We start from the raw sequence: 26,767 nt of genomic DNA on the forward strand, positions 1-26,767 counted from the left end.
TACATGCTGTCTTGTCTAAGATTGTTTTCCTGATCAAGATTTTCAACACATTTTTGTCACAGAAATCACTGCACCTAAACATGTCTAACATTTAGTTCCTTCCTTGCTTTGCTGGATTGTGCCATAAGGCATGCATTGAACTATTTACATAAGAAGCAAATTTGAAAAAGAACCACATATCCTTTATCACTCCTGTCTTTTCAACAAAACATAAAATTTCTTATTGCTGGGCTTCTTTTCCCTCTTATTTTCACAATCCTCTCCAACAGTGCTTGTTAATGTCTTGGTTGCCTATCCCCCTAATGCTCAGGATATTTCAGTGAATCTCTGTGAAATTTCATTTTTCCATGTGCTCTGTCACTGAATTTAAGAAAATGCTGAGCTCCACTGTCTGTGAAGCAGTCACATTTTCTCCAGTGGATCTTATGCAAACACAGAGTAAGGAATAACTTCACAATACCACGATCTGACTCATATACTGGGACTGATAATAAGTGTAGCTACATCCTGTAAAATGACCACTTAAAATAAATAAATAAATAAATAAATCGACTGGGCCTTTTCTCCTCCCTAGAATGACCATGCTCATTTTTATCTTAAAAGGACTTAATCTACAAAGTTGAAATAAACCACAGAAAATAAGGCCTAAGTGGACAGTGAAAGTTCATCTAATCCACTCTCTGCAAAACCTGCAGGACTAATATTTACTCTCCCTTAGAGGAATCCTGGATTCAGACAACTTATGAGGTATACCTGACTAAACAGGTTGCTTTGTTCTCAAACCAGCTAGATGACAAATTTACAACTCTTGCTGAAGTAGATGTTTTGATGATACAGTTCCAGCTCTGTTCTCAGGTGGAGACATTAACTCAAGCACTGTGAGGCTGGAATGCAGTGCTTACTTTTTCAGCCCTTGCATTTAACTACCTCTGGATTGCCACACCTGTAGCTATTCAGCAGAAACTCAGTAAACTTCTCTCCTTTTCCTGGAAAACAGTATCTTATACTCTTACCATGCTGGTATCTCAGCATTATTTACATCCCTGCTTAAAGAAGTGGTACTATTTCATGCAATGCTGCTTTCCATGGTGTGTAAGGGATGCTGGATGATAACCTCAGCTGCAGAGCCCAGATTAGTTAACACTCACTTCTTCTGAATATGGAAGAGCAGATCCCTCCAAACTATCACAGATTTATTGGGATCAGAGGTCTACAGAACTATGAGTTTCAGAGGGCAGAAGAGTGGATTCCAGGAAAGCAAACCAACAGTGAATGAAAAGCTAAGAATGCATTTGTGTGAAGCATGGAAGAAGGAATTGCCAGTTCCTCAAATAACATTGTTTAACAGCATCCTGTTGGGGTGAAACTATGTAACTGCAGTGACTATGAGTAACTGTGAGTACTTCTGTCATGAGAATGTGATGGATTATCGTGAAAGTCTACTCTCAAGAGAGAAATATTTGTGTCAGGCAAATACCGATCTTCTAAATAGCCCATAGTTATCCTGTATAGGGCACAATGAACAAAAAGTGTGTCTGACCAACCAAGAGTCTGCTTTTCAAATAAAGAAATTACCTCAATTATAATCTTTGTGATAAGTACCTGTCCAAAACAATATTTCACAAAATATGAACATTTACATCAAACACCAGACACTTTCACTACTAATAAATAACCTAAAGAGTACATTCCTATTTAGTATGAGTAAAAACATCAGAATTTAGCTCTAAAAGCTTTTGTATACAAAGCCTTGTGAACACATCACAGATAATGATGACTCCTCTGCTACTGTGAAGAAAAATGTTCAAATATACTCTTACTTATTTATAACTGTTCGAAAAGATTGACAAGATTTGAAGAACAAAATCTCTCTAGTTTAACCAAGTCTCTACATTTAGCTGGTGTCTCTTCAATGTTCATCACACATAAAGTAGAAAAGAAGGATTAATTAGTATTACCTTGCTGTAAAATTATTTTCTTCAGTCTCAGAGCCTGAGCACTAACACTCCCTGATGACCTCCTAAAGCATCATTGCAGAGATTGCACGCCTCCTCAACGCCTGCTCTTTTTTATTTCCTTTCCTTTAGAATATTATAAGGCCTGAGGTAATAGCATACAGAAAAGATGATATTTAGTTTCTCTTCCAATGCAGATAGGCTTTGAAGCAATGCAGTCTAGGCCTATCCAAAAAAAAAAGGGTTTTTTTGGAAAACATTTCAACTTGCACACATTGAGTGTGAGCATTACCGAAGGCACCTCCTGTACCACTAAACAGAGGCAGATCTGCTTCCTCACTTAATATCTGTTGACTCAGTTTTATGCTTCAGTTTACAGGGTGTCTCAGTAGCTCATCCTATGTGCAATGAACAGAATCCAACTAGATTTTCCAGGGCATTGCATGAAAAAAATCCCCAAATGTCTTCTACTATTGTTTTCCAGTTTTAATGATGAGGAAGATGTCGTTGTGGTCAGAGAGGAGAAAAATACAGATGCAAAAAAAGCCATTTAGAAGAGTAGCCCTAGGAAAAGCTGTTATTTGAGTGTCTGTCAGGGGGATCAGGTACAACTGCTCTGCTTCATTAATTTTTAATCACATATGGCAACTGGCCTCAAAAGTCTCCAAGACTTTATGACGCCTTGAAATGAAAAGGGCAAAATGCTCTCCTCTGTCATTCTGGAACACATCAGGGCATTAGCATCTGTGGGAAGTGTAAAAACCCTTCCAAAGCAGCCTTGAAGAGCTGTACGCCAAGGGAGCTGCTTGTAAGACCAGCAGCACCAGCTCATTTTTACCATGATGGTACCACACCCCTAAGGCAAACATTGCTTACAGGAGATGCAGAAATGAGAAAGGACAGCATCACAAATGAAACCTCAGGAATGTTAAGGTGGAAGATTATCCTTAACTGAAAAATAATACACAGCATTACTGTGGGGTTTTACCTTTATTCATTTAACATTTATTTAAGAATTGTTTCATCCACAATTATAAAAAATTTGTAGGATATTTAGATCCAATCTGCCAGACACCTCCTCAAGTAATTTTCTACTGGAAGTACCTGCAATGGCCACCAAGCAATAACAATACACAGTACTGCACATCTACCTTGACTCCAAGCTGTGATCTATATAGCTTGTTGTGCACAATAGAGGTGCATCCTTTTGCAGTACTCATAGGGACTTCTAGTTAGGAACAAATTCCTTTGATAAAAAGCCCAACTCGCTATACTTAGAAACAATTTTAGTTTCTAACCTTCTATTTCTCCTAAAATCCTACATCCTAACCATTTTCAGAATCTTTTTCTAGAAAGCAGACTCCAGACTGCCAAACCTTACTTTAGTTATCTTTTAAATGTTATCTAATAAAAAGGTACATGGAATTAACTGTACTTTTTAAAGGTGGCAAAATAGGAGACCAAAACAACTGTTACTTCATAGGTGCAATGCAGTGATGTAATATTAGCCATCTATGAACTGTATAGTTGTTTACTATGCTTGACAAGCTCAGACCAAATTCATCACTGGCTATCCATTGCTGGGCTGGAATACATTAGGGATGAACTGGTAGGGTGACTCCTACATTTCCCTTACGATGATGAGTTGCTCAACAATTTTTCACTACAGTAATTAAAAAAATTTTACAGCAAACCTAAAAATGTATTCCTTTTATGTCTGCCTCCACAACTTCCAGAGATTTACCTACTGATTTCCTCATAATGCTTTTAATTTATGCATGCATTACAGTATATTTGTACTTTTGCTTAATAAAGAAATATTCACAATATCTGTCTCTCTGGGACACCCTCCTGCACCCCAACATAGTGACAGAATCTATTGGCCAGTTTCAGCCAAATCTGACAGGTGGAGCCAGATCTCAAAGATACCATGTTTTAGAAAAGCTGGTGTTGAGTAAAGTATACCAATTAGCATTCCAGTAAGGGAAAGGTATTTGTGGGGTGACCCACTATCCATGCTGAGAAGCAGCAGACAGTTGGCTGAAGAGTACACTGCAGTCTGCATCAGCATCACTGTATGTACCACTTCCCTTACAAATATTTAAGGGATGGGAGAGAGATCTGGAGAGTGACATGGCAGAGGGGAAGGAAGGACTTGGTTTCAGTGAGGTGGGGCAAAGGAATCCAAATCCATAGGAAACTAAGCTGCACTGCTGACAGTGCTCAGAAGGCAATTAAGTTAGCTCAATTTTAGAGTAATCTCTAAAATGGAAATAAAGGTCAGCTACTACTCATCACTGGGCAATGGGCTGCTCCAACTTTTGGCAGCTCCAGAATGACTCATGCAAGGAAAACATCACTGCTGCATTCTTCGCCAGTGTCGCATGAGTGACCACATAAATGTCCTCACACTGTACTCATGATACCCTCACAGCATAATGTCCTCACACTGTACTCAGCTCAGTCCCTCCCTTTGCTTTCTTCTTGAGAAACTCCAAGAGAAAAAGATACTGCGGGGATGTGGCACTGAGCAGGAGGTCTGCAGCCTACCCCTGCCCTGAGCTACGTAAGTGCCTAGGTCCAAAAAGTCTCTTAAAAGAGTAATTTGCAAGAAAGGACCCCAGAGCATCATATTTCCAAGTGCTACAGCTCTACTAAGCTCCACCACTAACGTCTCTTGAAGATACAACCAAAAACGAGGACATAATCATGCCCACATCAGGCCATCAAGCAACCAGCCATTCCCTAAATACACATCAATTCCAACATCACTGCAGACCCATCCTCTGTTCCACAAACCATGTCACAATGAAAGGGTGTACAAAGCCCAACTTCTATTAATACCAGCCAAAAATATGTAATGCGTTTATAAGAACAAAGCTTTTACTCAGCATTTTTTGTGGTGTGAAGAGAGAAATTTGCACAACTGTTACAATTATTTATATTTCACTACGAATCTCAGCCAAAATTAGAACCTTGTAGCAGCCAGTGCTGCTCAAATGTTTAATGACAAACTAGCTGGTGCCTTACAGAGCTTACAGTCCTCACAGACAGGCAGAAAAGAAAAGGGTAAGAAACAAAAGCATGGTAACTTACGGATGGTCATCCTATGAAGGGATGAATTTAGCTCCTCCGAGTTAAATGTAGGAGATTTGAGCTCAACTCAGATCAAGTAGAGGCCAGGACTGCCTCTCTCTGGGGGAGTGCTCTAATTCTTGGTTTATTATGCAAGAGAAGATAAGTCACATCCATCTTCAAATGAGTAAAACCCAACTGCATGGAGCTGCCAGCATTTATTTCCTATTGTTCCTCTATAATCCAAGTGAAAGAGGTATTTACTTGAATGAGGTGGACTGAATCATCCTCTGGTGGGTGGATGGATGGATGGCGAGGGGGGAACAGACCTCCCTCCTCAGATCTACACTAAGAACTGCTGCTCTCCTTAGACTGTATAAGGAATTTAAGCAGCTATGACAAATTGACTAGACCATCTGCTTAACCCCAGGTACCTAAAAGCTTAAATTAAATGGAATGAGTTCTCCACAAGACACATGGCCTCTCTAACAAATGCCAATGTTTCTTGATTTTTCAGACAAATACCATGGTATTGCTAATTATAGTGGGTCAGACTTTCATGTGGAATAAATGAGTGTTGTTGCTGCCAAAGACTGGCCCAGAAAATCCATGTAAGATTGCAGGATCCTTGTAAGAAAATGAGGCCCTGTGTTAGGTGGAGCCTGGTTGCTAGGGAGGTCTGTTGTTGAATGATTTAATCCAAAGGATTAAAAGCATTATTTCACATTAAGGTCTCTGACTTAGCATGGTAAATAGCCTTCAAAACCACAATCTAGTAACAGTGCCTTTGTCCCTGCTTGCCATCAATGGTAGACTTTTCTCTATCTTTTTTTCAAAATTATCTACTAAAATAAAACAGGATAAACCCAGGAACTAAGCATTTTTTCAAAGGTACAACATAATTTAATCTTTCAGACAGAGAAAAGAAGAGCGTGGGTTTTCTCTGACTGTGGACTTCTAGTAATTTCACTGAAGATAAATATTTAGATAACAACCAATGGGATATTTAATTGTCAGGAACTATTATATTTAAAGAAAGAGCTAGAGATTTTCAGACTTGTTTTCCTACGTGTGTTGACAACCCATTCCCATCATTTACACTCTGTATGACATATAAATACAATCACTGCTATAATTTGTAAATTGTTAATACTAGGACTGTAGGGATGGCTATGCTTTCAGTTCTATATTAAAAAAAGACAGCTTTTACATCAACATCTGTCTGAACTTCATTACTTTCCCATCCGTTATTTGTACTTCTCCTCGTTCTCCTTGGCTCTCTGTTTTTTCTTATTGCTGCTCTGACTGATTTCATCCGGGAAGCTGCACTCCCTGACTGCTCTTGGCTCCTGTGATACTCATAAACCATGAAACAAACACAGGGGGAAAGGACAAAACCAAATCAGTAGGATATTTGGTAAACCTAACTATGTGGGTCTCTCCAGCTGTGCACATAATCAGGCAATGGCACCACCTGACCTGAGACACTGTATCCTGCTGTATTGGGTCTGGCTGAGATGGTGTTCAATTCCCCACATAGCCCCCACAGTGCTGTGCTTTGCATTGGTAGATAGAAGGGTGTTGACAACACACCAGTGTTTTGGCTACTGCTGAGCATCAGCCCTGTAACATTCCTTCCTCAATCGACAGCAAGACCCTGAGAAGGGACCCAAGTAGGCCAGCTGACCCAAACTGACCAAGGGGATATTCCATACCACATGAAGTCAGGTCAGATATAAAAGCTGAGGCAAGGAGCAGGAAGACAGGCATTCATTGTCTCCAATGGCTTCCTGCTGAGGAACAATTATGTGTGCTGAAGCCCTGCTGCTCAGAGGTGGCTGACCATCGCTGCGGATGGGAAGTAGAGAATAAACCGCGTTATCTTTCGCTTTGCTTTTGTGCGCACAAGCTTTTGCTTTGCTTCTGCTTTAATAGACTGCCATATCCCAACCCATGAGTTGTTTTCCACCTTACTCTCTCCCCTGTCTGGCTGGGAAAGGGAGTGGCTGTGTGGGCACCTGGCATCCAGCCAAGGTCAACCCACCACACCTGCCTATACCGTCCATCCCCCTTCCTGCTCAGTTTGTGTGAAAACGAAAGGTCCACAAATTCCCATAAACCTGACAAGAACTCAGAGATATAGGACTGGCAATGGGACAATTGGTTTCCTAAATGATACTGTTCTCTGTTAGAAAATAATCCATAGCTCTGACAATCCCACAACAGGTAGAATAAAAGAGTCGAGTTTCAGGAGCTATACTCAATACTACTTACTCTCATTTGAAGGAAGTTTTTCACATTGCAGCTTATCTAAATGTAAAATAAATTCTATGATAATATTTAGTTCAAAGATATCCCAAGAAGTACTAGCATTTGAAATTTCACATATCTGGAGGAAAAGTACCATGAAGCTTTATAATAACTGGAACTGCATGGACAGAGTCTTCAGTTGGGTACCAGTGAAGTTATAAATAAGATACTAGGTTAACATATACAGCAAAATAACTTGAATAAGAAATGCATGTATCAGTAGATAAAGTACTTAATGACTTTGTCAGCATGCATTTGTCACACTGTGTAGGATTTTGTGTACAGCCACAGAAACATCCCCGAAGGATCAAAAGAATGCTATTTCTTGTATCAGAAAAATAATTTTACTCAGAGAATAAGAAAATGAAACCACTTATCACAAAGAAAAATTAACTTGTAAGATGATGCAGCTCTGAAACAAATTATATATATTCTACTAATCAATAAAATACTGTTACCAAGGCAACACTGACATCAGAAAGTGAAATACAGAGGTCTGTCTTACATAAACACACGCACATACCAATATGTTCTGTGAACTTTTGCAATCTAGCAGTGACTTCGAGGAAAAATATGTTTTTACAAAGGAACACATATTTTCCCAGGCTTGATAGATTCTTATGTAAGAGCTTTTATGAGATTTTAGACAAGTTTTATTTTGTTTGGTAGTCTTTGTTCTTGCTCTTTTTTTTAGTTGAAAACAAAGAAATGTTGGCAAAAAAACCTGTTTTCAATGAAAATATATTCTTGCTATTAAAACAGTGACAACTGGATGGAAAAAAAAACTCTACCTGAACATAGCTTAGACTAAAAAATTTGGAGTTGTAGATCCTATTTGCATTATATTATGCAGATTTCAAGGGACAAATTCTGAGCAAAGGACTATAAATAAGACAGGATTTTTTTTCCACAGGTCTTACAATTCTCACTGTATGTGTCTTTTACCTGAAAGCTCAGTTCTGCTGCCTTATTCAACAACTATTACAATCCCACTGAGCTGAGTGGAATGAATCTAAGAGCAGGATGCCACTGACTAGAGGTGGTATCAGCTAGTCCCCTCTAATCTCTGATTTTGTATTTCATTTGAAAAGTTCATTACATTATTTCATAGCTCTCACTACCCAATCCCTTAGTACATATGTAGGCTGCTGGTACAGTCTGTTTCTGTCACTAGAGCTAAGTAAAAGCCATGTTTTGCAGTGATGTTCACAGCTTCCTGTCCCTTCTTGCAAAAACAATGGACAATACTTACTGATAACAATGTACCACCTCATGGCTCCCTAAATTACTTCTCATGTTTCACCCATCTGTGTGCTAAGACACCTGGAGCTGGCAGATATTTTCATAATCTAGATGCCATAGCAACCAGGGCTGAGGAATCAAGACACAGCTATAGCTGTCTATTGAATTTGCTCTGGAAATTTGTGTGGGCAATATCAATGTAATATAAATAAATAATAGCAAGTTTGAGGATGTTTGACTTCTGCCTGAACGGTCTGCTGGCATGCTCATTATAAGTACCAGGCTTTCAAGACTATTTTCTGAAAGATGATTTTCAAACATTTTTTTTTGAAGAATTGGTTTAGCTCATTCGGCATCTAAGTTCACTGAAAAGCTCCAATGGAGATATCGCACTGAGACCTGGGTCAGCCTCCTGATTTTCAGTTCAGTTAAAAAATGAAGCTAACTCATTATGCAGCTGTCTGAAATGTTCTTGTAATGACAAATACATGCTGTTTTTATAAACACCTGAGAATATGGGATGGTATTTTCAGGTATGTATAAGCAATTACAGTCCAAACAAAATAGTGTCTTCATTCCTCATTGGGTTAAGTGATGAAAAGACTGACTGTTGTGTGTGATTACCTCTACTATTTTGGATGTATAAATTAGACACGTTCCTACAAGCCTGCGGAGATTAAATGCACCTATGTAAGTGTTAAATATTAACATAAATCTACATTTTTTATTCAGTGGCTCAGAAGCACAAGAGAGGTGCATATCATTGTGCCTGTATCTACTACATTCGCTCTTGGTCATTTGTGTGCATGTTCTTGCAAATCATATTAATGCAACAGAGCTGCTCAAGCAGGTCATTAGGTGGAGGGGATGTGAGAAATTAACATCTGAACAACTCTAAATCTTCTGCCCAGAGAAGCTGTGGATGCTGCATTCCTAGGAGTGTTCAAGGTCACGTAGGATGGGACTTTGAATAACCTGGTCCAGTGGAAGGTCTCTCTGCCCATGGCAGGAGTTTGGAACTAGATGATCTTTAAGGTCCCTTCCAACCCAAACCTTTCTATGCTTCTGTGATTCAACTGAATCCTTCTTCTTTGACAAGTGAGAACCATCCTCTGCTCTACGTGTACTAGATTGGATGCACAGACACAGGAGAGACACAGAGAGAAGGAGTAATGCCACAATGCTCTGCTGTTCTGAAAAAGAAGATGCAGAGGGTCTTTTTGGAATTGGAGTTTCAGTGCAGATAAGGGGGCCCCAAGGACATAAGCAGTAAAGAGTAGGTATAGGCCCCAAATATTTACCTCTAACTAAGTCAGTTGAGACCATGTGACTTTTCAAAGCTCATGGCTGGCAAAGGACTGCCATTTGTGGTTTTGATCCCTGTTCAAAGGGATGTGTAACTGTGTTAAAGCAAACAGTGCTCCTATTTCTCCCAAAGTCACCCCCAAAATGGAAGGGCCATTTCATGCAGAATAGGTAAGTTCAGCCATCACTCTCACCAGCAACACTCCACAAAGACACTCCAGCGACCAACATTTTCTGTAGGACCACTGCTTCATTCACTTTCTGCCCAAATTGTTGGCTGCGCTGGCAGATTTCAAGAACTGAGGCAGCCCTAATCCATGATTTCACAAGACCTTCAATTCATTTGCATTCAGTAACTCTCCTCCACCTTTAAAAGACATTTACCAGTGGTTTTGTCTGTAGGTGGAAGACCACCTCCAGAAGTTTCCTCCATCAGTCCTTTCCTAATGTCCACACATTTAACAGGAAATCTTACGTGACACAATGATTACATTTTACTGAGTCTACTTGTCTTCAAAAGCATCAATAAATCAACAAACCAAGGCAATTAAGGAACAAAAACAATGCCAAGTGCTTGATTTAAATACACAAACCCCAGAACATTCAGGACTCCACCTCAGCCCATCCTGTCTGTCCCTTTGCAAAAACGTTCTTCAAACACCAAGTCAGCTTAGCTTGTCTAGATGTGCTTGCTGAATGAAAACTGAGTTTAATGTAGATCCCCTTTCTTTTATCTGCTTAAATCAGAATCCTGTTATTATTTTAACTTTACAATGTCTTAATTAAAGTAATGTCCTAGCCAAAAGAAAATTGCCGGGGTGGCCTCAGTATTATACCTCCGTATTTTTTTATGAGGTGACCTTTCTGAGGAGTTCAAGAAACCATGCTTGATCACTGGTTTTGGGTGGGATTTTTGCTTGTGAGTATTATGAGTACATTACAAGCAAAGCCTACTTGATTTATGCATGATTTTTCACTGAAGGTACAAAATAAGTAGCCATCAACTAAATGCCACTTAATGCTGAAGGCTTTAAAGAGTCACATAAAGGCATCCTTTTTATGGAACAGCAAATATTCATGATTCTAGGTTAGGGTTATAAATTAATAAGTAAATCACTTATGCATTGCATTCAGTTGGCTCCCACTCTGAACTCATTTAGTACATAACAGCTTTGCTATTGCTGTATATCTTGCACAGACATTCAGTGGGAGGTTTCATAATGCTCCACAGCCTACAGAGCTCCCTTTTTTTTTTTTTAGTCTAATTTACTGTTTTTAATGATATCTGATAAAAAAGAGGCAGCTGTAGTCCTACCACCCGTCCTATGCTTATCATGTGTGATATTACAAAGTATGAACGGAAAATATTTACTAAGAAATGGGATAATATGCAATGTATGTAAAATATGTTCTGAGATATTTTATCTGTAGGAATTAGCACACTCAGGAAGGCACCTTTGTGGTGACCACATGAAGAACGATCCTAGCAATGAAGAGATTTAAGAGCTGACTAATAAAAGTGTAGGGACTGTGTGGGCAGCAGACTAAATGGCTGGAGCCTGAGCATACCATCCTACAAATCCTTACAGAAGATGAAGGATGAGGGGCTAGAGGTCCCCAGATGTACTCCAAATTACCAGGAGAATGCAGTCTCACTGGATAAAAGAATGAGCTCGCACCAGTTTAGACCACTGTTTTCTCCTCCTGCTCAAATTCAAGATTAAAGGAAGACACTGGATTTACATCGGATCTATTTTCCAGCACTTTCTCTCTCAAGGAAGACAGACTTTGTTAAGGACTCCATGATAAAGACAGATCTTCTAAAAATGTAAGTGGGGCACCAGATTTGTTCTGTGTTTTAGAGCAGCTCAGTGGCATACCTGAAACCCACAGCACTACCCACTGTTCTCCTCAGTTAAATCTACCAAAAAGCAGGAAAGGCTCACACTCTAATTAAGAGCAAAGCCAGCTATGTCTCTGGGAGGGTCCCAACAAGGAAGTGTTTTGTGGGAGGATAACCAAAACATGTAGTGGCTGAAAAGGAAGTTAAGAAAACTAAGAAAGTAGAAAAGGTTACAGTTAATCTAAATTCCTGTAAACATGAAAAATCCAAATCAGAGGTCAACATGAGTAACAAAGAAATGTCTGACAGTCACAAGCATATCCTCAACACACAGAGACAAAATGAGTGCACATCAAGATGGCATGATGAGCAGTGAGACCAAAGAACCTGTGTGGCCTGAATGATACTGCAGGCAGTAGTACAGGATGATATTCAGAAGAGAGGTGATGCTGGGTTTATTCTTGGGGTATTGTTTAAGCACAGTGCTTAAGAGGTCCTACTGATCTGATAAAAATAGTTGATAAATACATGAAGCTTCTTCTCTTTCTCTCTTTTGTCTCTTTCTCTCTTTTCTCTCCCTCTCCCCTTCTCTCTCTCTCTTTCTTTCTTTCTTTCTCTCTCTCTCTGTCAGTGAAGAATGTCTTGACTGTACTAAGTGATTATGTGTGGGAAACTGGATGTGACAGGAGACACAATAATTTTCCCTTTCTCTAAGTTTGTTACGTGATCCTGCATTGGACTTGGCATTGTAACCATTAGTAGAGGACCCTGTGAAGAGCTTGAAGGGTACAAAATGAAGTAGTATTGTCAACTTAAAAATCCATTTTCCTCTCCGTTTTTGTTAAACAGAGTAGCAGTGTACTTACTGACTAGGAAACATATATTCCCCCTCTTGTTTCATCTTAAGAAAATCATGGCACTGATTCCCTGCAACATGAAAGCAAATGTCTATATATATGCCTGGTGACTGTAATGCTGTGATGTGAGCCTAATTGATTTGAAGGCAAACACCTTGACAGACAGGCAGGCAGAGCACACATAAAAATAACAGAAAGGTAAATGAACAACACTGATGTACAGCATATCCCTGTTGTTGATTGTGTGCTGACAATATCTCTATTCTTTACAAGTAAAGAAATGCCAAGAATTGTGGATATTTTAGCAACAAACATCGGAGGAAAACAGTATCATCATCCTAGCATATAAATCTCACATGCCAAAGTGGGTTGAGCTATTTCTGCAAGTCCCACACACTGAAAATTGACTTTCCCCCTAGACCTTTCACAAAGTCTTTCCTCCCTCTTCAGCAGCTGCACCCACCATCAGCCAAGCTACGGCAGGCTAGAGAGACCTCTACCCATTTCTGTCCTTTCCCCTTCAGATCTCTGCAAATCATAATTTCCAAAATGTGCCTGGCGCTAGCGCAAGCACAGCCTGCAACTCTCAGCTTGCTGAGACCCAGAAAGAAGCAGCAAACCTCTGGCTGTGTATAGTAGCTAATGCAGTGGCAAGACATGCCCAGCATGGTGTGGTCCCCTCAAGAGGTGCCAACAACCCCAACCAGAACAGGATGTCAGGATAATGCAAAGAATCCACTTTTTCCTTTTTTTTTCCCAGTTGTCCCTGCCATCAGTCATGGTGACCCCTCCTCCTAAGTAAATGAAATCAATCAGCAGGGATTTCTGTAAAATACATAAAACAGTCATCTTCCAGACTCTACCAGAAGATAAATGGTTCCAGACATTGGACTGCAGCCATTTTCCCACACATGCTACAGTGTTTTGTCATCCATATTGGGCCATAATAGTGAGTGGGTTTTACTTTGTTGTGTTTTTTTTTTTTTTCTCAGTCAGCAGCCAATGCTTCTGCTTTTAACTTGTACACTAAAACCACAGCAACAAGAGTAATTTTTCTGTACAATTTGTAATAGAACAGTTTCATTCCCAGTGAGACAGTCTGGGGTCTCATACAGAACTCTGACACTTTTCTGTTACAGCTAATATCGCCTTATCAGTCCCAGCTGGAGCTTCACAAACCTTTTTGGGATTAAAGCATATCATCTCAAATACAAGCCACTGAACTGAAGCAAGAATGAAATTATAAGCAATGCAAACCTTAGCTAGGAACCTGCTAAAAAGAAATAATAGGATTGCTTACAATATCTCATGCTGGCTTTTGTGCTAATTTCAAAGAAGGATACAAATATATAACAAAAGATACATCACGGTGTAAGTTTACAATTAATTTTAACATATTTTCAAGCGAGTCCTTAATAATCTGTTAACATAAAATGCACTTTGGAAAGAACCATGGGGCTTTTTCGTTATTAAGAAATGTGCAACCAAATTCTATCCTTAATTAAATCAGGAGTAATTTTATTAACTGCAGTAGACTCAAACCTAACTTACATCAGTGTAACTGAGGGTAGGATTTAGCCCCGGGCTGTTTATACACTGTAGTTCCAGTTAGTTTAGATCTATTTGGGTGGGAACTCCTTTCCCCTTTCCAGAAAAAATATTCTTGCCTACCCTTTTTCACCTCACAACTGGGGCCAAAGCAGTCTTTCCTTCTAAGATATTTTTCTGAAAGGTTATGAACAAATTTTATCCTCAACAGGAGATGACCTTATTAAACAAAACCCACCCTCTGAAGTGATGGACACCACCAGTTTTAAAGTTTGTTTACAAGTTTTTAAACAAGCCACCTCAAACAGATAAGCTGACTTACATCTTACAAATAAATAAAAACTTTAAGTAAAAGCTATTTCATACAGGAGCTACTTATGTCTCTTTTCAAAGCTAAAAGCCCTTTCAAACAGTAATAGCTGCTGCATTAAACTTCCCTGTTACAGTATAGAAACTTACTGTCCACAGATATCCTTGGGCTTCACTGTACCTTTGAACCAAAATCACTTTCTTCTTTACTTCGTTTTCTGCTCTCTTGAAATCGGATTCCCAGTTCCTGACAGATGGCTCCTCTGTCACCGAGCTCTGCTTCCGCCTCCTTATCACTGCCAGCTAATACTTCCTCGATGCTTAGCTGTTGTCTGCGGAGCTGAGCTCTACATCATTTCTACTCTGATCAATGCTCTGCTTGGTTTTAGGTTGGTTTCTAGTCCCGCCTCCTGCTCTTGAAGAAATGAAAACTCACAGCTGGATTTTCTATAAATCATCCCTTTTAACAGTGGCTGAGCAAGTACGGCAAATACTACAGCTAAGACCTGCTGCTCTATTTGAAACTTCAAAAACAATTCCTCATCTTAATGATGCACACATGAAAGTTAATCATGTACTAAAATCACTGATACTGAAAAATAGTGGTCAGATAATTGTGACCTTCAGGGCTTAGATGGTGATTAATGTAATACAAAACTCCTCTCTGTTCCGGGGTGGGTGGGGGGAACATGGCAAAACACACTGCCTTGCTGAACTGTTTTATATAGTGTTCTGCTTTGAACAGGAGCTTGTCATTCTTACAAAAATAAATTTACACTTGCAATACAGAGCTTTTTGACAGACTAGTCCAGTGTACATACTGTTTCGGCTAGCAGCCCTAAGCTTGAAAAAGCCTTTAATATTGCAGCAGCTCTTTTGAAGTGTGGGGAGGAAATACTTTTATTTTCTGCACAGCACTAAGTGCACTACACAGCGCTGAACTCATTATCATGTTTAAAAAAAGAGTGGAGTATAAAAGCTAGGTGGTACCATAAAATCAGCACTACAAGCTTTGTTCCCATGAACACAGCAAAACAGAGCTGAGTTTCTGTAAACTCTAAATTGTTCTAATCCTCCACCCTCCAGATTTTTATAAGAAACTGTGCTGTGGAAATGAAAAATGACTGGGCAGATCTGGACACAGTCTGAAAGGGCTGCAAAATCCTGGTGTTCTCTCTGGAGTTTTTCTATGGTGAGAGCCACACCCCAGCTGAAAGTGTTGTCAGGGCTAAAACCAATTCCTTCCTCACTAACAGTTGATTGTGCCCTGGTCACACATGAGCTCCCCTGACCTGCTGCCCACACTGAAGAGCAGCTGAGCTGCTGCTGTAGGCTCGATGAAGAACTCCTCAGATTTCATCTCAGGGAAGTGTGCAAGAGCAGACTTGGCTGACAGCGGCTCTTTCCCATGTGTGCCGCTTAACTCCCAGCAAGCTGGGACCCACAGCCTTCCCCAGCCAGCTGCTGGAGCTGGACTACTGCATCACTAGTCTTCTTTGAGTGGAACTCATCACTTTTTTGAGTCTCTTCCACCCAACCCTACCGTGTTCCAAAAACACAGTGGAAAACCACCAAAAAAAGCACTTCTGTCTGCTTACTCCAACTCTCTAACCACTTCATTACATGCCCCACAGTTCTCTCAAGTTCAGTTTTTCCACACGATAGATGACTTCATAGGCTTCTGTCAGATCCCATTTGAACTCTATTTTTTCTCTGATCTGATGAATCTCCTCAGTTTCATGCTCAGGCTGGTCAGCCTTGCTGCCTGTCCCTTATGTACTACTGCTCCCATAAGCACTGCAGTGAGCCCTTTGCTTCACACGACAGAAGCTGATGTCACAGCACCTGAGCTCAAGCCTTGCTCCTAGTCCATGACTGATATTGTTGAACTGAGAAAACATTCTCATTTTCTTGCTTGTAGTTCTGCAGACAGAAAGTGAGAATAGTCTGTTGTCACCCCATGATTTGACAGCTCTCCACAACCGCGGTATGAGTGATCTGCACACAAGAATTTCAGAACAACTACATCAGACTAATTTCCAAATGGTTACTAGCCCAGAAGCCTAGGAGAAAACAGTATGGATTAAGTAGACAGGAATGCTCTGAGCCAAGGATGACAACACTCCAATGCAGCTACAACTCTCTTAACCAGCAGCCATAAGAACAGGTCCTGGGCCTGTTTTCAAGCTGTGACACGGATCTGAAGTGCTGCAACGACAGTGCTCTCCTGTGGATGCACTGGTTGATCAGTTCCAGTCATCTGATGATGGGGAATGAAATGAGCGTGGGTAAAGCACTGTTCCTGCACCTAATCCAAATATGTAATGATAAATATAGTAAATCTGCTTTCCAGGTGCTGCGGTACATTCAATACTTACCAGCTGTCAAAAAACCCTCACATGACTGATTAAAATTACTTGTTTGACTTTTAAAGTGTACTTGAAAACCCATAAATGAGACTCATCAGTAGTACATACTCACTTGAATAATAGCAGAATTTTGAATCTCTAGCAAAGGTTGTAAGAGGAGACAGTGTGACATGCACTATATGGATGGAGATCTTCCCAGGACTTCTATTGAGAATTTTAATGTCTGGGGTAGTGTTATGGTACATAGGATAAGATTTGCTCTTTCTTTGGTTGGCCATCACCTGAGTAACAAGAAAAAAAACTTGTTTCAGGTGAGAAGAAATATAAATACTCTACATCATCCTCCATGTGCTTTAGTTCCAGACAGGGCACTGAGTTCCTTGGGGATGAAAAGAAAGATCTGCTGAACACTAGTGAGTGTTCAGTTCACAGGCTCAAACCAGAATAAATCCACAATAAAGCAGCAAAATCTGCTAGCATAGATGTTGGTTTATCAGGATTGTTTCTCTCTGCAAATCTTCTACTGGGCCACACTATTTACTAATTGTAAACACAGCCCTACAGTAGCCCAGTATGGCTGAAAAAAAGGTGGCCATGGAATGTGGGGGCAGATTCCTGCACTGCTGATTCCTATTTTGGACCACTTCTACACTTAGCTGGGGATGAGCTCAGGATGTGACACAAATCTTCATGTGGGCCTTCTGACCATTCTGTAGCCTCTTCCTCTGCTGAACTTGGGGCATCAACAGAACAAATATTTTGGAGGGTAAACTTCTCTCGGAGAAATGCCTTTCACCTCGATGTAAAGAGCTGCTTTGCAAGGTGCTAGTACTCCATCCAAAAACTTTCAGTGCTTACAGACCCTGTGATGAAAGTATAGCAGAGGCAGCAGCTGCAGAGCTCCATGTGAAACTCTGGTCAAAGTCTGTCTTGCCTGGTTCTTAAGAAGGCTGGATCATAAAATCTCAGAGTCCTGGTGTAATTAATGCTGGAAAAAAACTTAGGAAGTCTCAAGTCCAACAGCTCCTTTGGTTTTCTGACCTTACTGAAACACCAAGTTCACAAATAGTTTCACCTCCCCATTACCACACTGGGTGGGAAAGGAGGAGGAATAAATGAGTTGCCATTTTCCTCCAGTGAATTGTAATTAGAAGAGCTCAGACTTTTCCGTGCAACCAGGATAGCTTTGCCTGCTTGGCCCCGGATTCTTTTTGGGAGTTGAATATATTTAATGTGTCAAGCCTTCTACTATGAAGTTATCCAGGGAAAAGTTTTAATAGTTTAAAGCACTCTGATTGCAGTGTGTTTGCTTAAAATGTGGTAAATGGAATTATTAAAAACCTTGCATTTTGCATCTTAAAACCTTAGGATATTCAAGAACATATTACTTTTTCTTAATGTCAGATTTTGTTTTGCTAAGACAGAATGCATGAGACACTAAATAGATTTGGAAATGCCTCAAGCTCCTTGAGAAGAAAAAACAGGTATGAGGACACTGATGGAAAGATGAGCACAATGAAGATGCTTATCTATGAAGATGAGCATTCATGTTTGCCACCCCACCACTATTCTGCAGCCTTCCTTCTCTGATAGTTCTGACATCCATTTTCAGCTGAAACTTCCCCACAGATGAGCTACATAGTCCTCCAGCTCAAAGACTTTTTTTGCCTTATTGGTTTTCACCAACCCCTTGAAGGCAATGAGATAAGCCTGGAGATTTCGGGATCCTGGAGACTTCAGTCTTTACCACAGCCTTGTTTCAGTCTTTGATAAAACAAACCATTTCCTCTCTGACAGCTTTTCTGAATCCACTGACACCAACTGAACAGGGGCTGGATTATGGGAAATGACAACAGAGCGCAGCATCATTGATGGCCACCCCCGGACCATGTACTCACCTCTCCTGTGGAAATACATTGCCAGATGGAGCCCATCGTCTGGCTGCATTGCCAGGCCACATTTCAGGAGCAATTATTCTCCAGTCTGCAAACACATTCAAGTCTTTGATCTCCTCTGTCGCTCCCAACTGCCAATCTCCCGGACTATGCCATCATTTCCTGCTGCTGTCCCCTAATCATGCCACCATGCCACCAATAACCACTGTACAACCGCAGACTGACCTGCCTGCAGAGGAAGGGTACACAGAGCCAGTGTCCTACCACTTGCCCCTTTCCCTTCATCCCACTTTATTATTGCATGTCCTGTGCTAGCCCTGGCAGATTCTGGAAGAGAACTCGAAGTAAAGGTTTTATTTTGTGCTACGAGGAACAGAATCAGTACCTGTTTTCTGGTTTCCCATACAAACACACTCATATTTTCTCCTAAAGGTTATGGAATTTGAGAAGCTACAGAGACAAGAGAATACAAAGTGCTGCATCACTTTCAGCAAAAAGACAAGGGGAAAGGAAAAATAATACTGGGTTATTACTATTTGAAATTCTGCATCAAAATGGGTACTTCAAGGCAAAATCAAAATAAAAAAACAATTTGAAAACTTCCCATCTAGCAGAAAATTGAAATGATAATATGTTGAGTGGGGATTTTTCTCCTGGACAGTTTTCATGTAGTACATGCTCTTACCTCTGACTGCCATTTCCTGAATGGATCCTGAACTATTTTTCATTAATTTACTATTGCGGTTGTTACATAAAGTAGGACACTTGTACTGTCTCCACCTGATGAGAAAGCCATATACTTTCGTATTTTAATATGAAACACATTCTTTGAAGGACCAAAATACGTATTACCTAACTTATTTTTCAGAAAAACCTCTCTCAATTATACTTGGTACTCATTTAATCTTTCTCCTGCTGGAAAATCTCTGGAGTTTACATGGCATATCTCTGTGTCACATGTGTTCCCTTTAATAGCCAAAATAAATGTTTTTCAACTTCAAACTCTACGTCTTGAGTCTCACTTGTGAAAGTCAAGCAGTGCCTCTCTGCTTTACTCATCACGCGACCAAATGACTGCTGATCTACCTGCTTGCCTCGCTGCAAAGCAGGGGTTCCCAGAGCCCAGCCCAGAGCAGTTCCCTTTGTCTTGATCAAACTGGGTGATAAATTCCATCCCGATTCCCATCACTCTTCAGCAAGCTCTGTTCCCCAATATTTTTCCCATTTCAGGGACCAGCAGTGCCAAGCTCAATTCATGATTCTGTGATTCTATGATTCCTCCTCACTCTCTGCTCGTGCAGGCTGGGACCTGGGCGAGTGAGGCCATGCGCTCTCCCCAGGGGGATGCTGTGTGATAAGGCATCTCAAGGACCCTGAAAATGGCACTTGCTGCACTTTCAATGACAGGAGCCCTGTTTAACGTGAGGCTCAGTTTGTGCATGACAGAACCATGGTATTTCATTTCATTGTTCAAATGTTTGAAAGAACTCAGAAATAAAAGTTCTTGGAATGGTTGCATGACTCAAACTTTTAAAAAAGTTTTTATGAAAGTATGAATCATTGGCTTGCTTAGGGGGAGGAAAAAAAAATCTTGTTTTCAGCAAAAAGTTAATTGGGTGCCCTGAAAATCAGTAATTAAAAACACCATTAACAGATAATAATCATCTGGGGTGCTAGTTTCCTTCTGTATATAAAAGGCTTTAAAAGGAGAGAGTAAAAGTTCAGCATCAGCATTTGCCTCAAGACCCAATGCACCTGGGGGCTGGCCCAGCATCCCTCCTGCAGGGAAATGAGAGCTAGAAAAGATATTTTTGTTGCTGTGAATAAAAGTTGGATTTCTTAAGCTATATGCCTGCACCATTTAAAATTAACACTGTCACAGACAAACCTGAAATGTCATCCTGAGGGACAGCACCACCATCCCTATCATTCAGAGAGAAGTGCCACTACCCTGCACAGAAAATGCAGCTTTGATGTGTAACAACACAAGACTGGAAGCAAAGAATATGACTTCCAAATTAAACAGCAGGAGTAATTTCTGCCGACAGGATGTAATTACTCCTCTTGTAAAAAGCTGTGGAACACTTAATGGTTTTGAGCACTAATACGTATGGAAACAGTGTTACACAAACACCCAGCCAGGTGCTAGAGAACCACTGACTGGGGGAGCAGTAAAACAGCAAGAGCACATCCCGTACTGCCTAAAACTTCAAGGGCCTCCTTCCAAATGTTGCTCTAGCTGGACTGCTGAAGTTTCTGAAATCAGGTATGATCACTGCCCAGGGTGACATTTCTTCTGTCTCTCACAGCAGCTGTAGTTAAGGCACCAACTGTGCCACAGCCCTAAGTATAGATTTTTCACCATCATATCTCAGTGCCAGGTCTGTGACTATTTCAGGTAATTTATCTGACAAGATTGCTGTATTCTCAAACACCTTGTTTATGAGCAAGCAGGATGTGAGACTATGTCAAATATATCAAGGTAATTCAGTAGGATATAAGGCATCTCAAAGTTGACATGCTACCAATACTAATTTTCTTAAGGTCTGACCAAAATACATTTCTGGATCAGAAATAAAGAGGAGTATCTACATGCATATTTGCTTTTAATTATGGGCAGAACATTTACAGCATCTGAAAGCCTCTTCATAGAAAGTGTGTTGAGTGAGGTAAGTCAGGCCTTATATACCCTATGGCAACTCAGCTCTTAAATTTACATGCAAAAATTCATAGCCACACTCATGAAAACAGACAAGCAGAGTTCTCCACAATCAGCTATCCTGGTACAAGTTTTTTACTAGCTATACTACTGCAGACTGGAGCTTGGGAAGTAACGAATGTCCCAGAACCTTCTCTTTCACTTTTAGTGAAAACATGAAGTTTTCACAACACATTCATGTGCATAAGACTTCCAGCCTTCTGCAACAAAACCAACTCCAAACATGGCTAGAAGGCTTACTTCACCTTTTGCAGAGTATCATGCATTTCCCAGAGATTTTAAGGTGGGATTTGTTAAAATAAAGAACAGTGTTTCTTACCACAGAAGGGCAAGACAAAGTTTTTGTGCACAGCCCTGCCTCAAACATCAGCAGAAAAAAATGCTTACATGCTGACAACTCATCTGAGGAACTGCTCTGGAACTTAACAAGCTGTAATCAAGATATCAGAGGTTTACTTTGAACAAGCCCTTAGGGGAATGGGCATGAATTCTCTATGTTAGTGGTGCCTCTCAGCGTGTGATTCTCTCACCCTCCCCATTGGCTGAAGAGAAAGCAAATGAGTCTGGCTTGTGACTATTTCAGGATATAAAATTTAATTTTTAAACATGTAAATATTCTTTCTGAGCAAAACTCAGCATGATTGATTAATGAAACATTGTTTCCCTGCCCTTTCAGAAAGTCAAAGCACTAGCTTTTTTTTTTTTAGTGAGTTGTGCTATTGACAAATTTGTTTCTTTCAACAGACATACACACAAAAATCTTTACTAGTCATATTTCTATTACCATTGTTCCCCACATCTTTTAGCATGATTTACAAAGGGAGGAAAAATGAAAGAAAAGCAAAAACTGGCAGTAGATTAGGCAGCTTTGGGCAAAGAAAATGATGGATTCTCCCAAAGTAATTTCCTGCAAAATGAGATTTGATTAAGGATCTAGATTATATATGTCAGTGCTGGGAAGGTACCCAGACATGTGAGACTATTGTTTACAACCAATGCAGCCAAGGCAGAGGCCACTACTGGGTTTCAGAAATGAAGAACCTTAGTACCAAGAAACAGAGACAAGGGATTTTTCAGAAGATTCAGAGATGTCAATATTTGAATCAATTTACAACATCTACTACTTCCTAAGATGGTCCCAGTTAGACATATTTCTGTGCACCACAGCTATATGATGCCACACTTGGCCTTGTCCTCCTCTAACTCTCTTGGCAAAAGCAAGAAAGACTTCTTAGCACAAAAAGGCCACACTGTGGTTTTGTTTTCAAAAGTCACTTCTAGAAAAAATGAGAGGGGGAAAAAAACCCTCTGAAATATTCTGTATCCAAGGACAAAGCTGAATGGTTCCATGTGAGTCATTTTCAGTCTTTGCAGGCTTGGCATTTCTGGCATGAACTCAGAAAAGTCACTACAAGTAATTTTGTCATTTCAAGTGTTTCTAAAATGAAAAGTCAGATCCTAACTACTCCACGTACACTGACAGATCATCTTCCTATAGCTTCAACCTACAACTGTTTCACTATTTTTAAACAAAAATTTCAGATGCTCTGAGTAAACCAAGGCATTCAATATGTGAGTTGAGAAAGAGGTTGTCAAACAAAAATTAGATGTTACAAGAATTGAGATATGATGAAGGAGACAATACACTTGCATTTTGTTCACTTGATGGACTGCCTGTTTTGTTGGATTAACCTAAAGTAAGCATGCAGTCCAGTCATATCTTTTCTCTTGTCATTAATACAGCCAAGCAAAAACAAGGAGAAGAAAAGGTATAATATGTGCAACCATTTTGCAGAAAAGTTTTTCTTCATTTTAAATGATCTCAGTTCATTCCTTTGTTCTTACTGACATATGGGAACTGCTTCTCTGAACTCTGAAGAAGAATCTGTCTATGAGCTTCAATTTTATTTGTTGTATTTTAATGACTGCTGTTATAAACCAGTCTGAATAGGGAAGCTAAAACCAGAAAGAAAATACAACATTTGGGTCTTTCAAGCACCAGTTACGTTTATAAGTGACAAAACAGGCAGTGTGCTGTGATGGTCTGGGCACTATCAGAAACCGGGAGAGTCTCCCCTCTCCCAGCAGGACTGTCTCACAGTGCCATGGAAGAGATTTGTTTATAAAGTCTACAATAACCAAATTATCAAACAAAATTAAGGGTCAGGACTTCTATGAGCACATGAACAAGCATGATTCACAAGGGATTTCAAAGCAGCTTTTTCCGTACAAAAAATCTCTCTCCGATTCCATTATTTTTGGTGTCTTGTGCTGTGTGAAGTTGTACAGCAATAGTCTTGCTGTTAGAAACCGATGTAAAAGTTTCTCCTTGATGCAGGCACACCTACTGACACAAATGCTGGAGATTGTGAAATCTCTGCACATCTGCCAAATCAACCTGAAATCAGGCTCCAGAATTGCCAAGAGTGTGGAGACAGGGTACACGGAGTGTTTGTATAAGCCTTGCTTTCATAGGAAACCAGGGTAGGCATATTCTGATTTTTTAAAAATGAAGTTTTCCACGGATTTAGGTAGTGGTTGGAAAGTCCTGCAACTCTGGCCACTGCCCACTAGAGGCCGTGAAGCCCTTACGCCTGTCCTGGCCCCTGCTGTCAGAATCCAGTTAAGAGGAGAGGAGGAATGGGAAGCACCAGAAATTAGACATTTTTTCTTCTGACATTAAAATCTTAACAGTTCCCTCGTACAGCGAGGCACCCCAGCCCTGACAGGCCAGTGGGAGCAGTAGGATGTGCTGTGGGTAGCCAGCTCTGCTCATCTACACTGGAAACTCAAGCAGGAGATGGAGGAGAAGGACGATGAGGAAGATGAGAAGGAAGAGCACACAATGTAGCTGGCTGGAGGGAAGCTACTCCTCCGTGGCAAGCCAAAGGTAAACACTGAGTAGCCAAACACAGTGGGTCACGTTTAAAATCAATTATTCCTTTTGAACACCACTCGTTGGAGCCTGGCAAGCTGGACTAGTCAACAGAAAGGATGTCAAGTGTGAAGGTGATCCAATGAGCAGAGTTCACTGGAGAGCTGCAGCAACAAACATACGAGCACAGAAAAACCACTGTGAAGGCCGGTGTGTGGGGAAGAAACCCGAGGGTATTCCTCAGTATGCTGAAAAACCCATAGGGATAGCTTAACCAAAAGAAGCAATATGCAGTTCCTCCAGTCTGACTCCAGTCTGGTTATTCAGAGATTACATCGCACCCCTCTGTGAGAGACGCAGGGAAACAGACAAAAATTAGGAGACAAGACCTGCACAGAGCTGTGCTCTAAGGGAGGACATTAAACTCAGGCTTCCACAGGAGGTGCAGAACATGGCTGCTACAGAGCCGAGGGCTGGAAATCACATCTAAATATCATCTTCTTGCAAGCTTAATTTGTGACAGGTTATCTAGAAAACTACAAAGGGTCAGTGTAGATCAGATTATTCTTTGCAGTTATTGATTGCCCTGCTTTCTGCAATAATGAATTTCATCTGCCATTGTGCTGTCCATATACCTAGCTTAATTATACCCCGTTTAAGTTCCTTTATGTTCTGCCATCTGGATTAGTTAAATACTTTTGTGTCTTCTGCAACCTCTGTCATGTTCCACACTTGCGCAACAGATCATCAAACAGCATAAATGTCACACAATTCCTAATATAAAAATTCAGGGCAGCCCAATAAAAACCAATGACCTTAGTGAAAATGTATATTTATTCCTCTTCCTTGTATTGCTCTCAAGTACTTGGCAACCTTATGGTGAAACATTCTATTAAGACTTTGTGAGTTTGTGAGTTTAAGTAACTTCTGGTTGGAAGTCAGATACCTCAAAAGAATTAAGGTATTATGTAAAATATGAGTGCCACTTTGTCCTTTGATGGCTGTTTTACAAGAAGCTAGTGATCAGGTAGTAAGTGTCCAAATGTATGGCTGGGCAGCTCAGTGTGGAAGAGGATTTTGGCTTCTGCATTTTATAAGGATATTTAGTGGTAGTTGATGATAAGTATCTCAGTGCAGGAGACAGTGTTTTGGTTGATGCCCTGGTCGGCTGAGGCTGCCAGCCCTCCCAGCATGTGCTGACGGGGACCCTCAAGCTGTGGCACTTGGCTCATCCCCATGCAGTGCGCAGGGATGCCCACACCATGCTCATGCTGTGGCTGCAGCTCCAGAGTGGGAGGAGAACAGCACAGTTTGTGCAGGGTGCAGCACACCCCACACACCAAACCAGTGTGCTGGGAAGCAGTGTGCTAAGCAATGTCAAGCACTTACTGGGACTGGTCCTTTATCAAAGGAAGGCAAATAAATTTAAGACAGATTTGGCTGTATCCATGAAGACAATATTTTTTTGTTATGAAAACAGAATTCTGTTGGTTTGTTAGCAAAAGAAAAACGTGGGAAGTGGCATGAGCATTTTTCCACCTTACAAAGGTGACTAGGAGAGAGGGGGGTGTCTAAAGATGGGGAAGCACATCCCCACCTCACACTTTTCAGCTTCACTGGGCGTCATCCATCCCTCTGGCCAAAGCTCAATGAAAAGCTAGGTCCTTATCTTTAACATGTTCCAGTTAGGCAGCCCTGAGAGCAACCCCAGGTGGTCACACACTCTCTAATCCCATTAGGGCTCTTTTAAAGCAAGTATTTTTTTCTTCTGGTGTCACAGAAGTTACACTTAATGGGTTTGTAGTTATTAGGCAGTTACAAAAGTTATTTGCACTTTGCGGTTTTCTGCCAGAAGTGTAGCAAGAGACAAGCACTGAAGTCCTTGTGAATCCCACAGCTGCTGTGATTTTTCCATGTGAGGAAGGAACAGTTGCTTGAGGCATTTTAGAGAAATGCAAGAACACAGGAACAGTTCATTAATACTGGAAGCAAATTTGCATTACTGAGAGCAGATGGTGAGCTCACACAGCAAATGAACCTTAAACCATCTAGACTTACAAGGCTACTGCAAACATTGAAACAGCACCAAATTCACAAAAAAAAAACCAACCAACCAACCAAACAAACAAAAAAACCCTACATGCTCACTGTCAGAAGTCAGCTCAGATTTGGTTCCTATATCCAGTGGTTTAAGTCCAGATAAAGTTGTCAGTATTAAACTGATGCAGTGGCTTTACCACAGAGTTAATGCCTCTTCCTTTTACTTGCAAACAAAACTCTAAGAGCAGCCAAAGATAAGCAAAAATAATAAGAACCTTAATAAAATAACTGTATCAGCATCATTAATAAAGTTAGCTAATGCTTCCTTGTACCAACACAATTTACCTGTATCAGAGACGTGGTAGCAACACTAATAAGAATAGAAATCAAATCTGAAGTTATATGTCTAAGGTTTTCATTAGTTT

At 40.5% G+C, this 26,767-nt stretch overlaps 1 protein-coding gene across 6 annotated transcripts in view; it reads right to left on the reverse strand.

The window, feature by feature from the left end:
* STARD13 (StAR related lipid transfer domain containing 13) overlaps nucleotides 1–26,767 on the reverse strand; it is a 286,747-nt gene that overhangs the window by 59,378 nt on the left and 200,602 nt on the right. Inside the window, exon 1 of one of the 6 annotated variants that reach the window (XM_050332445.1) lies at nucleotides 14,626–14,824. The exons of 3 other annotated variants lie outside the window; for them this stretch is intronic. Coding sequence is in view for 1 of the 3 variants with exons in the window: in XM_050332443.1 (XP_050188400.1) it covers nucleotides 5,052–5,061 (10 nt within the window). In the remaining 2 variants the exon portion in view is untranslated. Of the gene's footprint in view, nucleotides 1–5,051; nucleotides 5,179–14,594; nucleotides 14,825–26,767 lie in introns of those variants that run through there. 2 more of the 6 variants (XM_050332444.1, XM_050332443.1) reach the window with 2 other exon arrangements.

The sequence above is a fragment of the Myiozetetes cayanensis genome, unplaced genomic scaffold, assembly GCF_022539395.1.
Source record: "Myiozetetes cayanensis isolate MyiCay16 unplaced genomic scaffold, myiCay2020 scf5-8, whole genome shotgun sequence".
NCBI classification, from domain to species: domain Eukaryota; kingdom Metazoa; phylum Chordata; class Aves; order Passeriformes; family Tyrannidae; genus Myiozetetes; species Myiozetetes cayanensis.